The sequence below is a fragment of the Contarinia nasturtii genome, unplaced genomic scaffold (assembly GCF_009176525.2).
Source record: "Contarinia nasturtii isolate CC-2019 unplaced genomic scaffold, AAFC_CNas_1.1 Cnas_scaffold_1821, whole genome shotgun sequence".
In the NCBI taxonomy this organism is placed as follows: domain Eukaryota; kingdom Metazoa; phylum Arthropoda; class Insecta; order Diptera; family Cecidomyiidae; genus Contarinia; species Contarinia nasturtii.
The window spans coordinates 3,993-24,056 of NW_022199152.1; the positions used below are offsets into that span (position 1 = coordinate 3,993).

Consider the following 20,064-nt stretch of genomic DNA (forward strand, 5'->3'; position numbering starts at 1 on the left):
AAAATCAAACGCTTGTATTATACAACTCGTTTTTTTATCACAATATTTTGATGTGAGTTACGTGACTTACCGTGTACCGTGCATTGACATTTGTTCGTTAAACTTTGTTACTCAGTGATGCGATTTTCTATTTTTGTGCGTGAAAAAAAAAAACAATTTGTGAAAAAATACACACTTGTATGTGACAAACGTCAAAATATTTGTAAAACAAATTACCGCAGTGCAATTTAATTGAAATTCAGGGAAAATGTATTGAAAAAAAAAACGAAACAAGAATATAGAATTGAGTTGTCATAAAAGTAGAGATAGAAGATTATATTACATTCGTATAAAAGCACAAAGAGTAATTATTAATTAACGCTGCCAGGTGCTTCGGAAGTGAAAAAAAAATATACCGAACCATGAAAAACGTGTTGTATAATTCCATCCATATTACATATGAATCGCAGATTCATTGTCGAGCAGCCGTCTCAAATTGATCGATTTTTGAAACTTTTCATCTTATAAATGGAAATTGCCAACCTCAAACCGAACTCATAAGCTACATATCGTTTGAGGAAGCGCACAAAGCAACTCTTTACAGTCAAGCACTATGTACAAAAGTGGCTCTAATTGTTGGCGTGATGCTGGTCAATTAATTTCAAAACTCTGTCGTTTCTACGGTTACAAACAGTAAGACCATGAAAAAAAGAACGAGAAATAGCGGGCGAGATAGAGAGAGATAGAGAGAAAGAGAGTTGGTGTGCCCTAATGAATATTAATCGAATATCACAATTATCGCTTGCACATTCTACCAAACTGACACTTAAGAATTTGTGACGCCCTGAACCATTCTCCTGTATTTGCGCGATAGCAAAGCTAATTAATTGATAGGCATTAGAGAGTATGTGAGTGATAGAACGCAATCAAAGCTTATCACGTGCAATCGCAAATTAAAGAGTTTATATCTTCATTCGATTTATTATGATGCAGATAAGACGCAAGAAAGAAAGGGGTATTCTGACCTGATGAAATTAAGTCTGATTTTAATCGAATAAGACGTCAGGGTCGGTGGTATTCGAATTGAAAATGTTCTAGAAACAATCATGGGTACAAAACTCACCATCTTCGTCATCTAAGCGTAAATGAAATTACATTTCTGAAAGGGGACTTATTCATATCAATTCGATTCAGTTTGACAATATTCGTTCCAAAGAAAGGTTAATTCAGTTACATTTTTTTTGCGTGTCAGTTCAGGTGGAAGCACTGGAGTATAACATGACTTTGATTTTTTTTGGAAAATTGAAATCTTACGAATAAGCTATTTTTGTAGCAGTTTATAGTCATTAATGTTGCATCAGCTCGTAATACGACCCATTTCAATCAAATTTATCAAAATCACAAGCGCATGTAAGATTTGACAATGAATAGGAAAAAAACAACATATATTTTTGAAACGAGCTGTGACATTGTTCGAATTATGCGACAATAAATGATAACAGCCAATTTTCCACGTCAGCCACCGACAAGATGATTTGCAAATAAATCAGAATTTATTGCTTCTAAAATTGCTTGCATTTAATATCTATTTTGAACTAGAATTTTATTTTTTCAAATGGTAAAAATGAGTGGGATGGAAAATCCAACAAACACCTAAGGACCATTGTGCTACATCTGCCGTCGACGAAGCTGATATTGTAGTAGCTACAACAATCGCTGTTGGCATTTGCGCGACAAAATGATTTGAAATATTTTCAATGTCTGGTGTCAATCGATATAAATTATGGCACAAATGCACCGCTGAGAGATTGAAATTGAACTCAAAATGGACGAAAGTTATATAGAAAAATGCAAAATATTGATTTTTACTATTTTTTCATACTTTCCATTTATATATTTGAGCGTAGTTGTGTTACTCATTTTCATAAGCGGGAAAAAACTTTTCCGGAAAAATGACATAAATCAACCGTGACTACGTTTGTTTCAACACAATCAACGATGCAACTTAATCGTTTGGTTTTTGAGGCATCAATCATAATTTCAGTTATTTTGACGAGTCAACGTTGTCAGCTTTAATTTCGATTCATCAAAATACTACACGCAATTCACCTATAATACATTTTAAACAGAAAAAAGCCAAAAGAAAAAAATTGTGAAAATCATTTTTTGTGAATTCAACTGGGAATTTTTTCGGATATATATATAAATCGATAAACCGAAGTGCTCAAACCAGTCGATGGAACAGTGGCGGAAGTCGTCGCCGTCGTCGTCATTGTTAGCTGTAACCAGTCCATCAATTATCAATTTATCAAGCAATCAATCAAATCAAATCAAAACAATTAAGTGTGCATAAGTGAAGCGCATAAATGTGAACGAGCAGTGGTGGTAGTGGTTGCGTTTTGCATTCCATTATTTTATTTATTTGAAAATAAACCACGATCATGATTCAGTTCGTGTGACTTGATGGGACCCGGTGTACGCGGGGACCATGTAATTATTCAATGTGACCAATAACCACCATCAGCCTAAAAAAAACACACAACAAGCAACAACATTTATCGCTTTTCTGATTAATTTATTTACATTTCCGATGAACTGCATTAATATGATGTGCATTCGCTGTTTTTGTTTATTTTATGCACACCAACCAAATGATTAAAATTATGCATTTGGCCTAGCTGATGGCAATTAATTTTACATAACATTCGAATTCAGTCTACTTTTTTTTTCTACTTTCTCCCTTTCGCCCCTTGGATTCGTTCTCTTTCATGCCTACACACCCTATCTTTCTCTTCTTTGTTTTGTTTTTATTTTTGTCCGATTTCTGTTTTTCAATCATTCGGTTAATTAATTTTCCAGCTTTGAACCAATCAACGTAACGGAAAAAAAGCGAAACAAAAACATGGATTTCGATTTAATATTGGAAGAAATTGGCCAATTCGGTCGTTATCAACAAACAAATTATCTGCTCCTTTGTTTACCTGTGCTATTTGGTGCAGCCAATTCTTTGACGTATATATTTACCGCAGGCATTCCACAATATCGGTACGTATGCATTCATTGTTTTTTTTTTTATGTGTGTGAACTCGCGTGATTCATCACATAAAAACATGTGATTTATTTACATAACGCTCAACTGGCACGCGTAACATAAACGACGCACCTTTTTAGCTAATTCAAATTGATTGACTAGCTCCCTTTGTCATTCTCTCTCTCTCTCTCTCTCTCTCTCTCTCTCTCTCTCTCTCTCAAATAACAGTTGTTTTGTACCGAGTTGTGATGACCCAATCAATCCTAATTATGATGAGCCATGGGTGAGTGCGGTGGTTCCAGGATCTATTGATTCTTCAGGATTATTCGCACCTGAACAATGCCTTCGATATGAATTGCCATTGTTGGAAAATAATTCAACATATTTATGTGGACGTGAATTAACCGTGAAACATGAGATTAGTTGTACACGTTGGGTATTTGACAAATATGAAAAAACAATCGTCGAAGAATGGTCGATAACCTGCAAAGAAAATCAGTATTTATTGGCATTTGTGGGAACGGCACATTTTGCCGGTATCGTCGTCGGATCGGCAGCTGCTGGCATCTTAGCGGACAAGTAAGTCTTCACACATCAGACACATTTAAAAAACAACTCAATAATAACCAAACCTCATCATGGGGTGGTAAATTTATTTGATGCTTCTTTTATTTGCTTATAGCTATGGTCGTAAAATAATCTTTATACTGTCCACGGTTTTCATGGCAATAACTGGAATCGGTCAGGCTCTTTCCCAGAACTATTCATCATTTGTATTTTTTGCATTTTTAAATGCAGTTGGAACTGCTGGGGTATTTCCGATGGCTTTTATCATGGGTACTATGTTTTATTTTGAATATTTAACCGTGTTTCATTTTAATTTAGTGTTGTGTGTTTTTCTCACTTGTCTCTTTTAAATTCAATTGAATCGTAACGATGTATGACGGGTATTTTGCATATCAAAAGTAACATAAACGAACCAAGTATTTTATTGGAAAAATATTGTGGTGAAAATGCATTGCATTCCGCCTCTTGTATGTTTTACGAATGTTTAGCGTATGTCTGTATGTCGATGTTGAAGGTGTGTGCTTACTGTAAACATATTTTGTAAATAACAACAACATTTGGAATGCGTCAATGAAGCGTGATAACGGTAATTTAGTTGACCTCAAACATAGAGCGTCGAGAATATAGTAATTTTCATCAGAAGAGAACGAGAGATCGACCAATCAACTGAGGAAAGAGGGTGATAAAGTGGACAGAAGCTCCTTGTTTTCGAGGGAGTGTTCGTCACTTTATTTATGTATAATGTTTTGAATTTTCCATTTTGATGTGTTCTGGCACGCAACTTATTCTCGCCACATGCACACACACCAAATAGAATTGAATGGTAAATTCGGTTGGATAGTGAATAAACGCATTTATTATCCATCGTTACATATCGAAATTTCGTTGTTATTGTAATACAATCAAAATATTTTCCATTCGGGTAAATGCACGCAATGCTTTTTACGCGCATTTTTCAATCCCATGTGCATCGATCGGGTTTACATTCTGTGCTTGTTTTTGCTATTTTTCACAAAAGCTTTTGGCCACCATATACCATTGCCATTATAATCGATCCTTTTATTCAATTATGCATTGAGCCAAAATGTTCAATTCGATTCATTTATGTTTTGGTTAGGTGTTGAAATGGTCGGTGCGAAAAAACGTGAAATGTCTGGCATTATTCTGAATTACTTCTATTCAGTGGGTGAAGCGATAGTCGGATTAATATTTTGGCTGTGTCGCGATTGGGTATTATTACAGTTGATAGTATCTGTGCCACCGTTGCTATTCATTGCATATTATTGGTTCATTCCCGAATCCGTTCGATGGTTGTTAGCACGAAAAGATTATACAAAAGCCAAAAAAATCATTCAAAAAGCAGCTGATGTGAATGGGGTTGAATTATCGGAACAAATGCTACATCAATTCGAATTAAATTCACCAGCGCATCATCATGGAAATGTGGTACGTTTTAAATTCTTATTCGATTTGTAATTGCATATCTATTGAATGAAATTCACATTTTGTGTCGATATGATGATGTGGTGGAGTGTGGAAGGAAGTCGAAACGCGATATGTTTCTGTTGGATTGTGGTTTTTTTCCTCAATTTCTTTGTAAATGAAATTCATTCCGATGTATGTTTACAGCATGATGGCAATAAGAAAAAACAACCGGAATTAGGAGAGGTATCCAAAGAGCAACAAGAATATCATGAGGTATGGCGTACATTTAAAGAGGTTTTATGTTCGAGAGTGCTTGTATTACGTGGATTGATACTGTTTTTTATTTGGGCGAGCGATGCTTTCATATTCTACGGTCTTTCACTTAACTCTACAAATCTAAGTGGCAACAAGTATTTGAACTTCATATTGGTGTGCTTAGGTAAAGTAGCTGTTCTATAAATGAACTGAATGAATGGTATGTAAGCTGCCCAGCACTGCTACTGCTGGCGCACACATCTAATGCGTATAATATCGTTGTATAATAAGTAATCGAGTATAAGCGTAGAAAATCCGTAATTTTGCAGTTGAAATTCCTGGTTACACACTATCCTGGATTGCAATGAATAAAATTGGACGAAGATGGGCATTATCTGCCTCATTGCTTTTGTGTGCATTCACCTGCGTTGCTGGAGGATCTGAACCGCTTGGTAAAACTTGCATTATAGTTTACAGTTCTCATTCTATCTCTCTATTTGAAAATTTCTCATTATTTTTGAGGGTGTTTTTCTCTCTTTAACTCTCTCTTTTGGTCCTGTTGTTGTTATAGAAAATACTTGGGCTGTGGTTACATTATTTCTTCTTGGAAAACTTGGTATCACATCAGCATTCTCTACATCATACGTTCATACATCTGAAATATTGCCGACTGTTATTCGCTCAATGGGTGTTGGATCGGCGAGCACAGTGGCTCGCTTAGGTGCTCTTGTCGCACCCTTTGTACCCTTATTAGTAAGTTTTTGCAAATAATTCACATACTTTAAAGCCACTTAAATATTCCAAACGATAATATTTCTAATATTCATGCATATGTATGTTTATTTTTCGTTCTCCAAAGTCCAATTATTATCGACCATTGCCACTACTACTATTCGGTGCTGTTTCCTTGTTGGCCGGCTTATTGGCACTTCTACTGCCAGAAACATTCGGACGAAAATTACCTGATACGGTACAGTTTAATCAATTTTAAATTGCTTTTTCTTTTCATCCATTTGGATATTGGCAATTCAAACTTTGATTTCTTTCTATTTAATATATGTAACTTTTAGGCAGAAGAGGCTGAACAAATTGGCACAGATGATATCGATATTTCGGACGTTCATTTAGATACGATAAAATAACGTACGGGCAATTGAAGTTTACACAAAATTCATGTAGCTTTAAACTTAATCAAATATTGCAAACTTTCATTGAAATGGCCGAATTCGTTTATATAGAAAATATGTGATATTTCATCAGACTATTTTGTACTTGTGCAAATTGTTTTGTATTATTGTTTTATTTCGTTAATTTTGAACTGTGTGCATGCATATTGCAAAAGGTATCGAATTTCTGTGTTTTATTAAATATTAATCTCCCTTGCAATTTGTTGCCAACTTGATTGTTGATTTCAAATTTATAGTCTTCAATCAAAATGAAATGGCATTTTGTAACCTATTTATAAATGAAAAAATATTGTTAGCATTCATTTCTCCTTTTACATTCAACGATGCAAAACGATTGAAATTAATAACAATAAAATGTCTTACATCCGTAAGATGAACTTTTCCGCACTGTGATCCACGACATGCATTTATTACAAATCTTTTACTCAAAGAATTCACGAGAAAACTAAATCTGACATTAGTTTTAGATAAAAATAAAATGTCTTACATACGTAAGATGAACTTTTCCGCACTGTGATCCACAAAATTCATTTATAAGTTATAAATTATAAATTATAACTTATCTTTTACTTGAATTTGAACTCACGAAAAACTGAATCTGACATTAGTTTTAGATAAAAATAATTTTCGAAGCACTTTTCTTACAAAAACTACTAAAGATGGGAATTTTTGTATCGGAGCCATGCCTATATGATATCGTAATCATGTGAAAATTTGCAGAGGTTATTTTTTTCACAAAAAGTTAACATTCTGAAAGTTTGAAGAAATTTCAATGCATATTAAGGGTACATCCCATACAAAATTTCGTTTTAGAGTGAAAAATCCGAAATTTTGTTCGGGAGGTGCCCCTAATATTCGTTGAAATGTCTTCAAACTTTCGGAATGGTATTTATGTGTGATAAAAATAACCTGTGCAAAGTTTCAGCTCATTACGATATCATACAGGCATGGCTTCCATACAAAAATCCAAATTTTTTGAATTTTTTGTATGAAAAGTGTGTCGAAAATGAATTGTATCGCAAAACTAACGTCATATTCGGTTTTCTCGTACCCAAAAACCCCCAATACACATTTTTGAGTGTTTAAGAATACATTAAATATCACTTTTGGAAGAAAAATTGAATTTTTCCCATGGATGGACATGGGCATCACACCAGACATGACACTTTACCCTGTCAACCAAAGTCGCTCAAAATCTAATGGTTTCTATTCCTCGGCACCCCCAATCATCCTGCGAAGTCAGATTTTGAATTACTTTTCTTGTTTGAAAGTTATCGTGTTAACAAATTTTTGCGTACAGGGTACAGGGTACAGGGTACAGGGTACAGGGTACAGGGTACAGGGTACGCACATACATTCGGACATCGAAAAAACGCTGGATTCGTGTTCCCTGGCCCCAAAAACACCCAGAAAACACATTTTTTATGGGTGTTAATTTTTCGACCGATTCCAATACTTTACCTTACACACTAGGTGTGTGCGGAAAAGTAAAATGTACGAATGAAATAGGCGGTAAAGTAAACAGATCGTAAAAAATGCGTTTAACAAACATAAATGAACGGAAAAAAGAGTGTGGCGGTACAGACACAGCGAACAAAAAAACAAAACAAAAGGAAAGTGTTTGACGTAAAGCGTCAAAGAAATTAACATGTTACGTAAAATGTAAGTATGCACAGCAAAAGAGCGAAGAAATTCTAAATGAATTGTGCGAACTAATTTGAACTGAAAGATTGCATGGGCGGTGAACAGATGCACATATATTCGTGCAAACCGATAGAAAGAGAACGAGCGAGAAAATGAACGTGGTTTTACGCTCAAAACTAAATGAAAGACGAAATGCTATGGAAAGACGAATGCAAACACGCAACATTAACCCATAGATATATCGATGATGAGAAAACTTTTCTCGCACACACAATGACTCTTTTTTGCTAAATTCGAAAGAGACCAATGTTTGCGAAATGATGCGTGCTGCGCTTTAGCACAATAAACCTTATGCGGATATATTGAGATGAATGTGTGAGCGTATGGGTGGATGGGTGGTTGGTTCGTTGTATGAGAGGTACATCGAGTGAGTGAGTGTGTGAGTGTTTGGGCTACAAGCACCACTGGAACACATTAGCGGATATATGATTACGCAAAACAAATTGACTTGGTGTTGTTTTTGTTTATATTTTCCACACAGGATACAACTAAATTGAAATTGCTGAAGAAAAGTTTTATCGTATCATCTCGACTATATATTTGACTTTGAAGCCATTATGTTTAAATATGCTCGTGCATACCGAGCAACCGACTCTCTTACCATCACCACCAGCAGATCGACATAGACATACGTATAACATACACACATATCTACCATTCTCTCAGTATGCACAATTGCACATCTAGTTTACTTTTTACCCAGATAAAATACATAGAAAATGAATATAGAGATATATCGTTCACATTTCATATACGACTTACATCCTGTCAATTTCATACGCTTGACTGCTATGCGCCCTCAACATTGACTATTTATTTGTTACTGTCTTAACCAAAACGATTTTCTTTTCAACGACCGAACAAAAGACACTGAACACGGCCGATTTTATAGACTTTGTAGCCAATTTTGTCTATGCTAAGCTTGCGATGAAACTGAATATAAAGCCCAAGTGACGGGCATAGTCTTACGCACACACAATATAAATCCCATAGATTTTAGTGCGACAAAAACAAAAGGCACTGAGCTAACATATCGAGAGCGACCAAGAGAGAGAGAGCGAGCAAGAGGCACGGAGACACTATTCAGTTTTTTTTAATTTTCTATACATATATTGTATGGAATTGGTCTTTAGTCAAGCAAAATTTCATTACACTAATTATGCGCATAATTAGCTCTACAAAAACGTCAAACATAGTTAAAATCGATTAAAGCTGATTAACCATTTAGGTGATGATGTTTTACCATACACCAAATCCAGTTAGTTTCTGCCTGCATTGCTGCTCTAATTCATACATATTTAGCTGATAATGTGTAACCATGAACAGCCGATACAAATTTTCATTCAATTTGCCGGTTTTTTTTTTCATTTTTCGACGTTGTTGTGCAATTCAAGTGGTTGAATTTTCTGTTTTATTTTGCATTTTTTTTCTCGGTTTCAGCCAATTCTAAAGTTCACTTTTCAACATCACTTTGCAAATACAAAAAAAAAAATCTAAAATGGTGGCGTCGTCGACAACGATAGCAATGACGACGACAATGTCGTCGAACAAAGTCAATACAAGAAAACGATCCAAAAAATCGAGAGAGGATGCCGTTGTCTGCGATTTGTTTTTGTTTGTTGAAAGAGCACTTATTTGTATCGCATTCACAAGTTCGTATCGTTAATATGCTGGCGCCAATTTCTGGAATATATTCTACATTCATGGTAAATGACGTACTAATTTCGCAAAATGTAAATCAGTTTGTATATTGCTCATGCTCATTTTCTCTACATAAACACACATTTCTCTTCTCTTTTCTCTTAAATTTATTCTCGTTCTCGTTATTATCGCGCATTCGACTACTGTTTCGACAATATAATGCCACGCTTTGCAGTCGATATTGGTGTTAATATCGTACTATAGACTACCACCATGAGAGGTAGAGAGCGAGAGAAAGCAGATTCGCGTGTGAGAAAAGAGTGCGAGACGCATTTTGTGCAAATATTTATGTGGAAAGAATGTGCCAAAAATTTGTCGAAATTCAAATAAATATTATCAGCTTCAACTGGCAGGCAATATAACACCAATTTGGTTGGTAAAATCAATTGAGCATATATGGTGTGAGTGAGTCTGTGTACTATTGCCGAATGAACAGCGTGCACAACACATAAATTGTTATTTGTTCGGTAATTATTTTCATTCCGAATTATTTGCCTTTAATTCCGCATAAAAATGCTAGGCCATGTTTCATTTTATTTCCGCCAATTTTCTCTCGGGCTCATTCATACTTTATCCTCATGTGCACACGTTTATCTCTATTTTTTTCTCTCTTATACTCCCCATTAAAACCTCTCTTCTGGTCGTTTAATTCAATGGATTCTCTGGCTTCCTCCTGCGCGTGAAAAGCTTTCGCATATTTCTTTTTTTCTCACTCTCTCATTCCATCTCGATGGTACTATGAACACCACGTGGGCGCGCGTTTTTGTGCTTTTCACCACAAATCGTTGAAATTATCGTCGCGCACATATCATTTGTGTGCGTGTAATAATGCGGGAGATAAACCATCAGACTTGGCATACAATACTGTTATTATCATTATAGATTTCTCTTCCACTATTTCGGTTGTTTATGCAGTATAATTTGTGCATTTTACATAAGAAATAATCATACACACAAATTTCGCACCAAAAATCAACATTACTCTCACCCCACCCACTGTATCGAAAAACAACAACAGCACACAAGTAATCCAATACGACGATGATATTATTAATGGCGCGTATTATTTACATTGTAATCATTTCTACCAATAATAATTGGTGAAATTGGAGAAAGAGATGTTATACGAGGATCTCTATCGCATTTTCATTCTAGAGGTGACAGCTAACAATGGTATTGCTTTTCACTTTGGAATGTGTATGTTGCCCAAAAGCGAACAGTTCCTTCGACCGACGACCGTCGACCAACTAACAATAAAGTGTCTCTCCCTCTCTCTATGACGGTCACACTTTCGGAATGTCTTTGTTTGTGCTGTCATCGCTGATTACGGGCAAAAGCATCAAATATATTTTATCCGCATATTAAAAGCGTATATAAAATGCGACGTGCAAAAGAAGCAGCAAAAACAAAACAAAATGAAAGAAAAAAAAAGCCACCAACAGGAGCTCTATCAGAGAATAGAATTTATGCGAATGGAATGCGAAGGAATGAGAGTATGAGCAAAATTTGTGGTGTGCAAAACTTATGGTGTGTGTAATGTGTTGATAATAAATTTTCTAAGCGAAGCGCATCGAGAGAATAACAGCCTTTTTATTTGAGTTATTTTTTTTTTTCGCCGTTATCCCTGTGTATATTAAAATGTGTGGGAGTATGGAGTATATGTGGATGTGTCGTTTCCTCTTTCATTCCATTCAAACAATGTCGAATGCATATTTATGTAGGATCCTGCAATTTTATTTATGCCGGCTATTTTGAAAATGACATCAACACACAACTGTCATGACTCTTTTGCCAAAGCTCTTCCACTCGTTTATTCTCTCTCCGCTCTATCATTGCTCTGTATTAGACAATTCACTCATTCAAACACATTCAAAACTCAACTCCAACTCGTCGTGTGACAACAACTGATTTGGCAACTGCCTTTTATTTATGTTGTTATTGATCATAAAGATAAATAGAACATAAATATTTTTCGATGTCGATAAATTTAATGCGATCATTGACAATTTATATGGGCGATGGTGAAAGGTGTTGTCGTACTGTACATTACAATACAACAGACCAACAGATATATGTGCACATCACAGTAGTATATAGATAGAGATATATAGAAATGCAGACAAATGTGAATCATTGAACAATAAGCAGATGAGATAACATCAATCGCATCATCGTATCAATCGAAACGAATTACGCACATTATCCCCATTTTGATCCAGCCCCAGAATCAAAACGACGACGATTTATAAAATGTACAATGTACATACATTATTTATACGATAGACGAATTCGATGGAATGACGAAATATGGAAAGAAAAAAAAACTGTTTGCCCATTCGTTCAGCATCTATCTGCCTCTATCTTTCTTTATTTATGCTATGCAATTCATATTATGACAATAATTTGAGCGTGAATTGTATGCGAGCGCGCAAGAGAAAACCTTTTGTTATTCATCGTTGTGTCTTCATTTCAAGCGGATATTTCATTCTCTCTGTTGCAATTAACACTTTCATTCCCAGACCAATTTTTCTTTTAAAAAGGACTTTTTTCAACTTTTCTTTCCTCTCTCACTTATTTGCAGTGTTGATGAATTTCAACATTTCAGTTTTCAGCATCGTTTGTTGTGTGTATCGCTTTCTTTCTATCAATTACTCTTTCTTACTGATTTCACCATGTGCACAAGCCGAACAGTATTTCACATTAAAAAAAAATGTATCAAAACTCATTTCGGTTTATTTTACTACACAATTTTAGTGTGTTTATATTTACAATGAACTGAACGAGCGCATAGCACCCACGATACAACTTAAATGCAATATATGAATTGAACAGTATCTGTGTGTATAATATTTTTCAAGCGTCAAATGAAAATTCCTTGGCAAAAATCGTTATCGTTACCATTTCATTCAGTCATCACAAAGTCAGTTCGTTAAATTTCATTTGATACGTTTTTGGGTTGGTATAAAATATAGTGTTGTGTTGTGTGTAAATGTGCAGATTGTATGTATCGTGGCACTTTTCTCATTTATATTGTTTCTTATTTTTTTTACGCGCAACATTCACTTCCATAGATCCAACATTTATGGCATTCATCACATTTTCACTCGCTACCACAGTGATGGTGCTATTGCCACTGCCACCGCTGCTGCTGATGCAAAACAATAGCACTCAAAATGGTACAAAAAGAAATCGCATTTATTATGTCCTTTAATTTAATCAAAAATTTACATCAACTCTCTCAACATATACGCTGTATGGAATATTAGATTTTAGATTTTTTTTCCCTTTAGGTGGGAGGTGCTGGTGAAATTTCACTCTCTCTTTTTTTTTTATTTTTCATTTGCTCTTCTGTTTTCTCACACTCATTTACTCGGTCGCCCACTTATTCGTTCGCCTACCTCGCCACTTGTTTTTCACCTCAGGCTGTGTGTGCACAGTAGATTCTCTTCGATCCAAAGGCAAAATCAAATGTTCCATCATGTTGCATACGATTCGATGTAAATTGAGTCATTAGCTTCTGATTCGCACAGGGTATTTTCGCATTCACATCGTGTGTTGATTGGGAAACACGTAATTTTTAAAATGAATTTAGTGTGCCCTGCCTGCTCGACATGTTCTTCTTCTTCGCCCAGTGATCGTGAATGTGTTGGCATATAGGCTGTAGCAATGGATATAACAACAGCTACTGTTGCTGAAAAGGGTCCGTCAATTCATCACATTTGATGCGCTCGTGTTTAAATTAGGACAGCATTTTTCCGAACGGAAGTGGATAGCATTTAACAGAAGGGCCGACGTTCAATGTATGAAATTATGTGAAAAGATCTCACGACACATCGTACACATTCATATACATATACCAAAAAATCGTTCACTTGCTCTTTGCACGTATATATCGAGACGAAAATATAAATTTGATGAAATGCAAACTGATGATGATGCTGCTGATGATGTAAAAGAAATAAATCAAAATACGTTGCTAATAATAACGAATAGCTAGGAGGCGCGCTCTCATACAGAAACACACACAACCAACCAATTTTAATGGACTAGTACATTTTCCACTTGATGCACGCATATGAATAATTTATTGGTTGTAATTAAACAGGCATACTAACATTTTCGCGAGAATAAATTCATTTTGTGAAATATCCATACCGAATTTCTACCCGAACACACCATAGTCGCACGCTTTTGGTCGCATAAACAGATTCACAAACACACAGTTTATAACTACAATCGAAAAAAAAAATCTTTGCCTCTTTGCTCGTTCAGCTTTGTGTTTTCGGTATTAAAATTCGTTGACAATTTTCAATGGGAATTTAAACGCAAAATGAATAAAACAAATTTTTATTAAATCTGTAGCATAGCTTAAGCCATACATACAATTGTTAACCCATTCAATCTCTCTCTCTCTCTCTCTCTCTCTCTCTCTCTCTCTCTCTCTCTCTCTCTCTCTCTCTCTCTCTCTCTCTCTCTCTCTCTCTCTCTGGCAATCGGAATGCTTGTTCGTTTGTCCGAATCACACAAAAAAAATTACAATCGGCCCTTGGTCCGGTAATTTTTTTTATCGTCTCAATTTCGTTCGTTGAATTTTTTTTGTTTGCTGCGCTCTCATTTGATTCGAATCAGATAATTTAATTGCATTACACAGTGAATGAGATAGAGCAAAAAAAAATGAGAATGTTTGTGAAAAATATCCAGCTCGGATTGCAGCTGAATAAAATTAAGCTCAAATATACATAGCAATGGGTTGTTGTATTTTTTTATTCATCATCATCTTAGCGAGACGCAGAAGGAGCAAGTGAACAAGCAATGAAACACGACAGAATGTGCACGCGAAATTACGAAAAAAAGACAACATCAGCAACAGAAAACGGATAACACCACCCCATTTAATTATGATTAAACAGATTTTTTTGCGTGTATGTATTTAATTCGGTTGCACTGCTTACGCGCGTTCAACATAATATTATTTATGCCGTTTTCACAGCAATAGAGACAACGCAGCGAAGGATGAAACAGAAAAAAAACTTATGAGCTGGATTTGATTACAAAGGGACGCTGCTGCTGATTTTTTTTTTTTTTTTTTCATTCACATTTATTCTTCTTTTGTATTTCTTCATACAATACATATTACGCTTATAAGTTCTAGCTACCACTTTAAAGTTTCATTTTTCTATTTTTGTTATGGAGGCGACCGAGCTGATGCCATTCACTGTGCATCGCTATGTACTTTCATTAGCTTTTGAGCACAACGATTCCAAAAAATCAGCCCGCAATATTTCATTCCCGCTTTTTTTTCGTTCTCTTGATGCTCATCAAGCACTTTGTTAACTGCATCGCACGGTGTCGTTTATTGTATGTGAAAGAGGAAATATCAAACGCTTTTATGATAACAAAAAACGAGAATTCCTATTACATGCCCGCACTCCATCTCTGTCGCTCCGTTTTCCATTAGATTGGTTTGAACGCATCACACACATACTAAGTAGCACCCTCTCATCGGAAAGCGACAGCACCAGCATTGAAATCGAATACAACATAAAAAAAAAACAGTTTTTAGAGGCGACCAAAAGATTGAAAATAAAAACGAACGAAATTTTGACCATTTATATTGAAAAACGTGCAGTCACTCTAGCGTTAAATTAAATGATATTGTCAATTTAAATAATATGGTTTCCATAGTGCTATATTACAGTTGTGATTTTACCATTTTATTATTATGCATTATATTATCAGTTCGCCCCGGTGACTGAGCGCATTCTACATCCCGAATTTCAAAGCCAAACAATACACAAAATGAGCGAAGCATTTGCTCGCTGGCTCGCTCTGATTTGCTGTGGACGCATTCATCTATCTCATTTTCTCTTTTCACTCGAATTTTTGCGAAAATATCGTACGGTTAATGCGAATGCTCACACTCTATAACACATAATGCGCGTCCAAAATTTATGTGTCACCAAACTTAAATTGTATTTTCCCATTGCTTTTTCACCTGATTTTCGCGTACAGCGACAGACAGCAGCAACGTCATTTATATGAAAAAAATATATTAGAGCGACAGCGGGAGTAAGATTGCTTTATGCGGAACATATCACATCACCGATCCGAAATAAATTGAGAAATGTGCAAGTTCGACCGAAAACCAAACGTAAAAAGTGTGTGAAAGAGAGAAAGAGAGAGAGAGAATTGAGCGAGCAAACGAATAAAAGAGTGGCACACCATTATGTCGATCGATTTCATGAACCATTCGAATACGAATACGTTTGAATCGCTCTCACTTTCTGTTTCTATTGCCTTTTCTCCATAGCTCGTATGTTTGCAAACGATCCGAAAACCCAAACTAAAAAAACCTTTCTCCATTTTTTTAAATAAAATTTTATCCGGAATATATTTTATTTGACTGAATTGCTGTAAGGGTGACGCTTTTGTATTTAAATCTATACGGTTTTTGTTTTGTGTAGATTACCTCACATAAGCGTTTAATTCCACAGATTTCCTCAGCAATATTTCCAATTTCGAACAAGTGAATTTTTCACGGAAAATATTCATAAAATCGATCCGCACGTTTATTTTTCGCTTTTCCCAAACTAATGTCGATCTTTTAATGAAAGGAATATAAAGCAAAAAAGAAATGAACATGAAGGGTTTTTTGCTTTAATAAAATTATTAGATAATGGTTTGTAATATCGATGAATCTACATATACCAAACGGTCATGGTTTCTTTGAGAGAAATACCCATGAATAATAAATCAAAAGCATTTGAATAAAGAGTCGAAAAAGAAAACGAAGCGAAAAAGGCAATCTAGTAATTGTTCGACATTTTAGTAAATTTGTCAAAGCTTTTTGCTAACTTCTATCCAAAAATGATGATAGCATATTAAATATTAACGTTAAATACCTTGTGGTCGATTTGGAGGATATTTAGTTGCCTTTAGGGTGTATACTGTGTCCGTAACGAAAATCGATTGCGGATCTTTACTTAGTAGTTGTACCCTTATTGGTTGGCTCTCACTAAACACGCTCCAGTTCTACGAAATTGAAACAATGCTTTGGTGTTTGGTTGTCAAAAAAAGCAAACGAAACTTATTCTTTTTTTATTTGAATTTTTTAGATTTCTATGGCCTGTTTCATTTCATTTTGGTTGACTTCAAAAAAAAATTGCCCTTTGCACATCCAAGCAGCTTTCAGAGAGAATCCCAACAATATAATGTCATTGGATCGTTGTTAGTTTTTGTTTTATTTGATGTTCAAAAATTCCAACAACAACAAATCGTATCAAAGATGAGGGAAAAAACGTGAATAGGAAACCATCACACATATTCACTCAACGACCGAAGAGATTAATGGAATGCGAAAGCGGCAAACACAAAGCGAAAGAGAGTGGAAAATAAAATGATGACGACAATTTTGTGGCATCGGCAAAAAGACTCAAAATTAAATAAAACAATATCCCGAATTGCTGTGAAATGCAATTTAAACTGTGTAAATTGGTTGTGTGTGCGTGCATAAGTCGGGGTGGCTTCTTTTTTTTATACATAAATGTTGAATACGCTTGAATGCGGTGGTTTGGTCCCCAATCAAAGAAGTAAAAATTTTGGGGAGCATTTGTTAGCTAACACCGTTTTGTGTACGTATCATATTGCCTGAATTTCGGTTCGTTGAGTTATTAAATTTTCCAAAATTTTTTTTCTATACTTTTGTTTGTATGTTATTATTGTTGGTTCTGAGGGTCAAATGAAATTGTATATACTGGTGATGCGAGTCTTTCGTTCATTTATTATGTTAAATAGTATTATATCAAATAACAGTAAATTTTGCGATATGTGCTTCATCAATTTCGATTATAAAGGAAGAATGAGTAAGCGAGTGAATGGAGTGGGGGGCGAGAAGAAAGGAGAGAGAGAAGAGCAAAAGTCAGAAATTGTCGAAAACAAAAGAGGAAAAAAATCTTCTAGAAAATATCCTCAATTCAAAATGAATTTCGATGTGATTGTTCGAACTTTGAATGCCATCGCTGTATGGTGTATACACATAATAGAAAATCGAATGAGACACTCTCCACAATCTCGGAGCACGTCGTTCTCCGTGGTTTTATGACTTTATTACATTACAGTCATTTCTTTTTTTTCATCGTCTCCATACACTCGGACCTCATTCCAGTGTCCTTTTTTCACATTATACAATATATAATAATAATCATTCGAATACCATAGTATTTTACCTTTGGATGCTGTGGTTAATGTGTACACCGCGTATACATACGCCACATACCAGAGATTGGCATGGAACCAAAGCACACGATTTTGATTTCGATATCATTTTTCCACCTCAATAAACAAACGTGCCTTGTGTAAATTTCAATCAAAATAAATATACCGACTTTTCCTATTGGTTCCAGTCCGCTTCGGCACAACAAAATATAATAGACGGTAAAACGTGTATATGCGTGTGTGTGTGTGTGTGTGTTCGAGTGAATTCGTGCACAAGAAAAGAAAGACCGAATGATTTTATGTTAAGTGCCCCCCGTATCGAAAATGGTAAAAATATTTTCGTTTCGTCGAGAAGAAAATTCAGCAGATTTTTATACTTTTTCGTCGGAAGAAAAAAAAACCTCAAAGTAAGTAAATAATATACCGCATACAAATCGAATTGAGAAAGTGAAGGCAGAATGCGTGAAAAAAATATCTTATCGCCACAAATTTATGATTGAATATAATTTTGGGGTATTTTTTTTACTTCATGAATTCTTTGAATTTTCGAGATTTTCCCTCCGTGATTGAATCGGCATGTGTTATATATTTGTGCATTTTTTTGTTGTCAAGTCTTTTCATTCCCGGAATACCCACCCTATGTGGAAATGACTTTCGCATTGAAATCGAAAGTAGTGAAAGTAACAGCAGATGAATGGAACAATAATAAAAGCAACCACAAATGACAAGAAGTCTAAGCCAACTCTGTGTGAATTTGACGGCATAAAAAGAAATTTCAACCTAATTTCACAACAATTTGACATAGCATTGCCAAACTGAGTATGCGAGAATGTATTCGGTACGCAAGCATTTGCTCTGTACAACAATAGCACGTATAATACTTACCGGCAAAAGATTAATTACTATGTCTTCAATTACAATGGCTGACCGCCCCATCATCACTTTCCTCGTACGGAATGTGTGTGTTGCCAAACCTGAAACTAAAGTCAAAACTTCGAGCATGTAGCAGATGTTGAACTTTTACTTATTTTCCTGATTTTTTTTGCTTCTGTAACAACTCGATCGACACAGTGTTGAACACGACGAATGTCGAAACCAAGCTGACGGGCGATGGCCATCTCTTCTTCAACAAAATGCGGGAAGTGAACAAGAAACTCAAAAAAAAAACTAATGAAAAATTTAAAGAAAACACCAGTCTGTTCATTGTATTTATTTTTTTTACTTCAGATTTTTTCTTTTTTTTTCAATCTCAATTTTATTGTTTTATTTAACTTTTTGTTGCTGTTGTGAGTGTGAATGTGGTTTTGTTAAAGAATTTTTTTCCCTTTAAATATAATACGTCTTACTTCACTTAATTTAAGTTTTCATATTTATTACGTGAATAAAAAAAGTTTTTCTTTCTTCTTTCTCATTCAGTTTTCCACCCTCACACTTTTCTCATAATTTCTACTCGCCTTTGTATGTGCAGTGTTTTGCACGCACGTGTATTTTGCCACTTTTCGTGTGTTCCGTATTATTCTCTCTGTTCGTTCGTTTCGATGAACGAAATATTTTTTATAACATTCTTCTAATGTGTACAATTAGGTTAAATTAAGTTGTAATTGCATTGGTATTTATGTTTTTTTGTTTATTTATTTATTTATTTTCGTAAAGTTTGTTGGTTTTATTTTGCTATGTGTTTGGGTTTCAGTAAATCTAATTCCATTTATATTTTGTTTATTTGGTTTTTTTTTCTCTTTCAAAATACATACAATACATTATTTATATTTCATAATTATTCGTGTTTTTGGTGTATTCGTGTGTGTGTATATGTGTGGGTGAGTGATTGTGTCATTATTCATCGCTTTCTCGCAGTTCATTAATTCGTTTTTATTTCACATTTCTTTACGTTTTTTTTGATGCAACATTTTACTTTTCCGCACACACCTAGTGTGTAAGGTAAAGTATTGGAATCGGTCGAAAAATTAACACCCATAAAAAATGTGTTTTCTGGGTGTTTTT

General features: G+C 35.0%; 1 protein-coding gene across 1 annotated transcript; it reads left to right on the forward strand.

Annotated features, from left to right (window-relative positions):
• The first annotated feature begins 260 nt into the window (after nucleotides 1–260).
• LOC116347330 (organic cation transporter protein) lies at nucleotides 261–6,480 on the forward strand. The gene is made up of 10 exons (XM_031777891.1): nucleotides 261–672; nucleotides 2,839–3,024; nucleotides 3,239–3,589; nucleotides 3,693–3,847; nucleotides 4,695–5,023; nucleotides 5,207–5,441; nucleotides 5,587–5,709; nucleotides 5,829–6,010; nucleotides 6,117–6,227; nucleotides 6,328–6,480. The coding sequence occupies exons 1-10, from the start codon at nucleotides 593–595 to the stop codon at nucleotides 6,397–6,399; spliced, it is 1,824 nt and encodes a 607-aa protein (XP_031633751.1). The 5' UTR covers nucleotides 261–592; the 3' UTR covers nucleotides 6,400–6,480.
• Nucleotides 6,481–20,064: the final 13,584 nt, after the last annotated feature.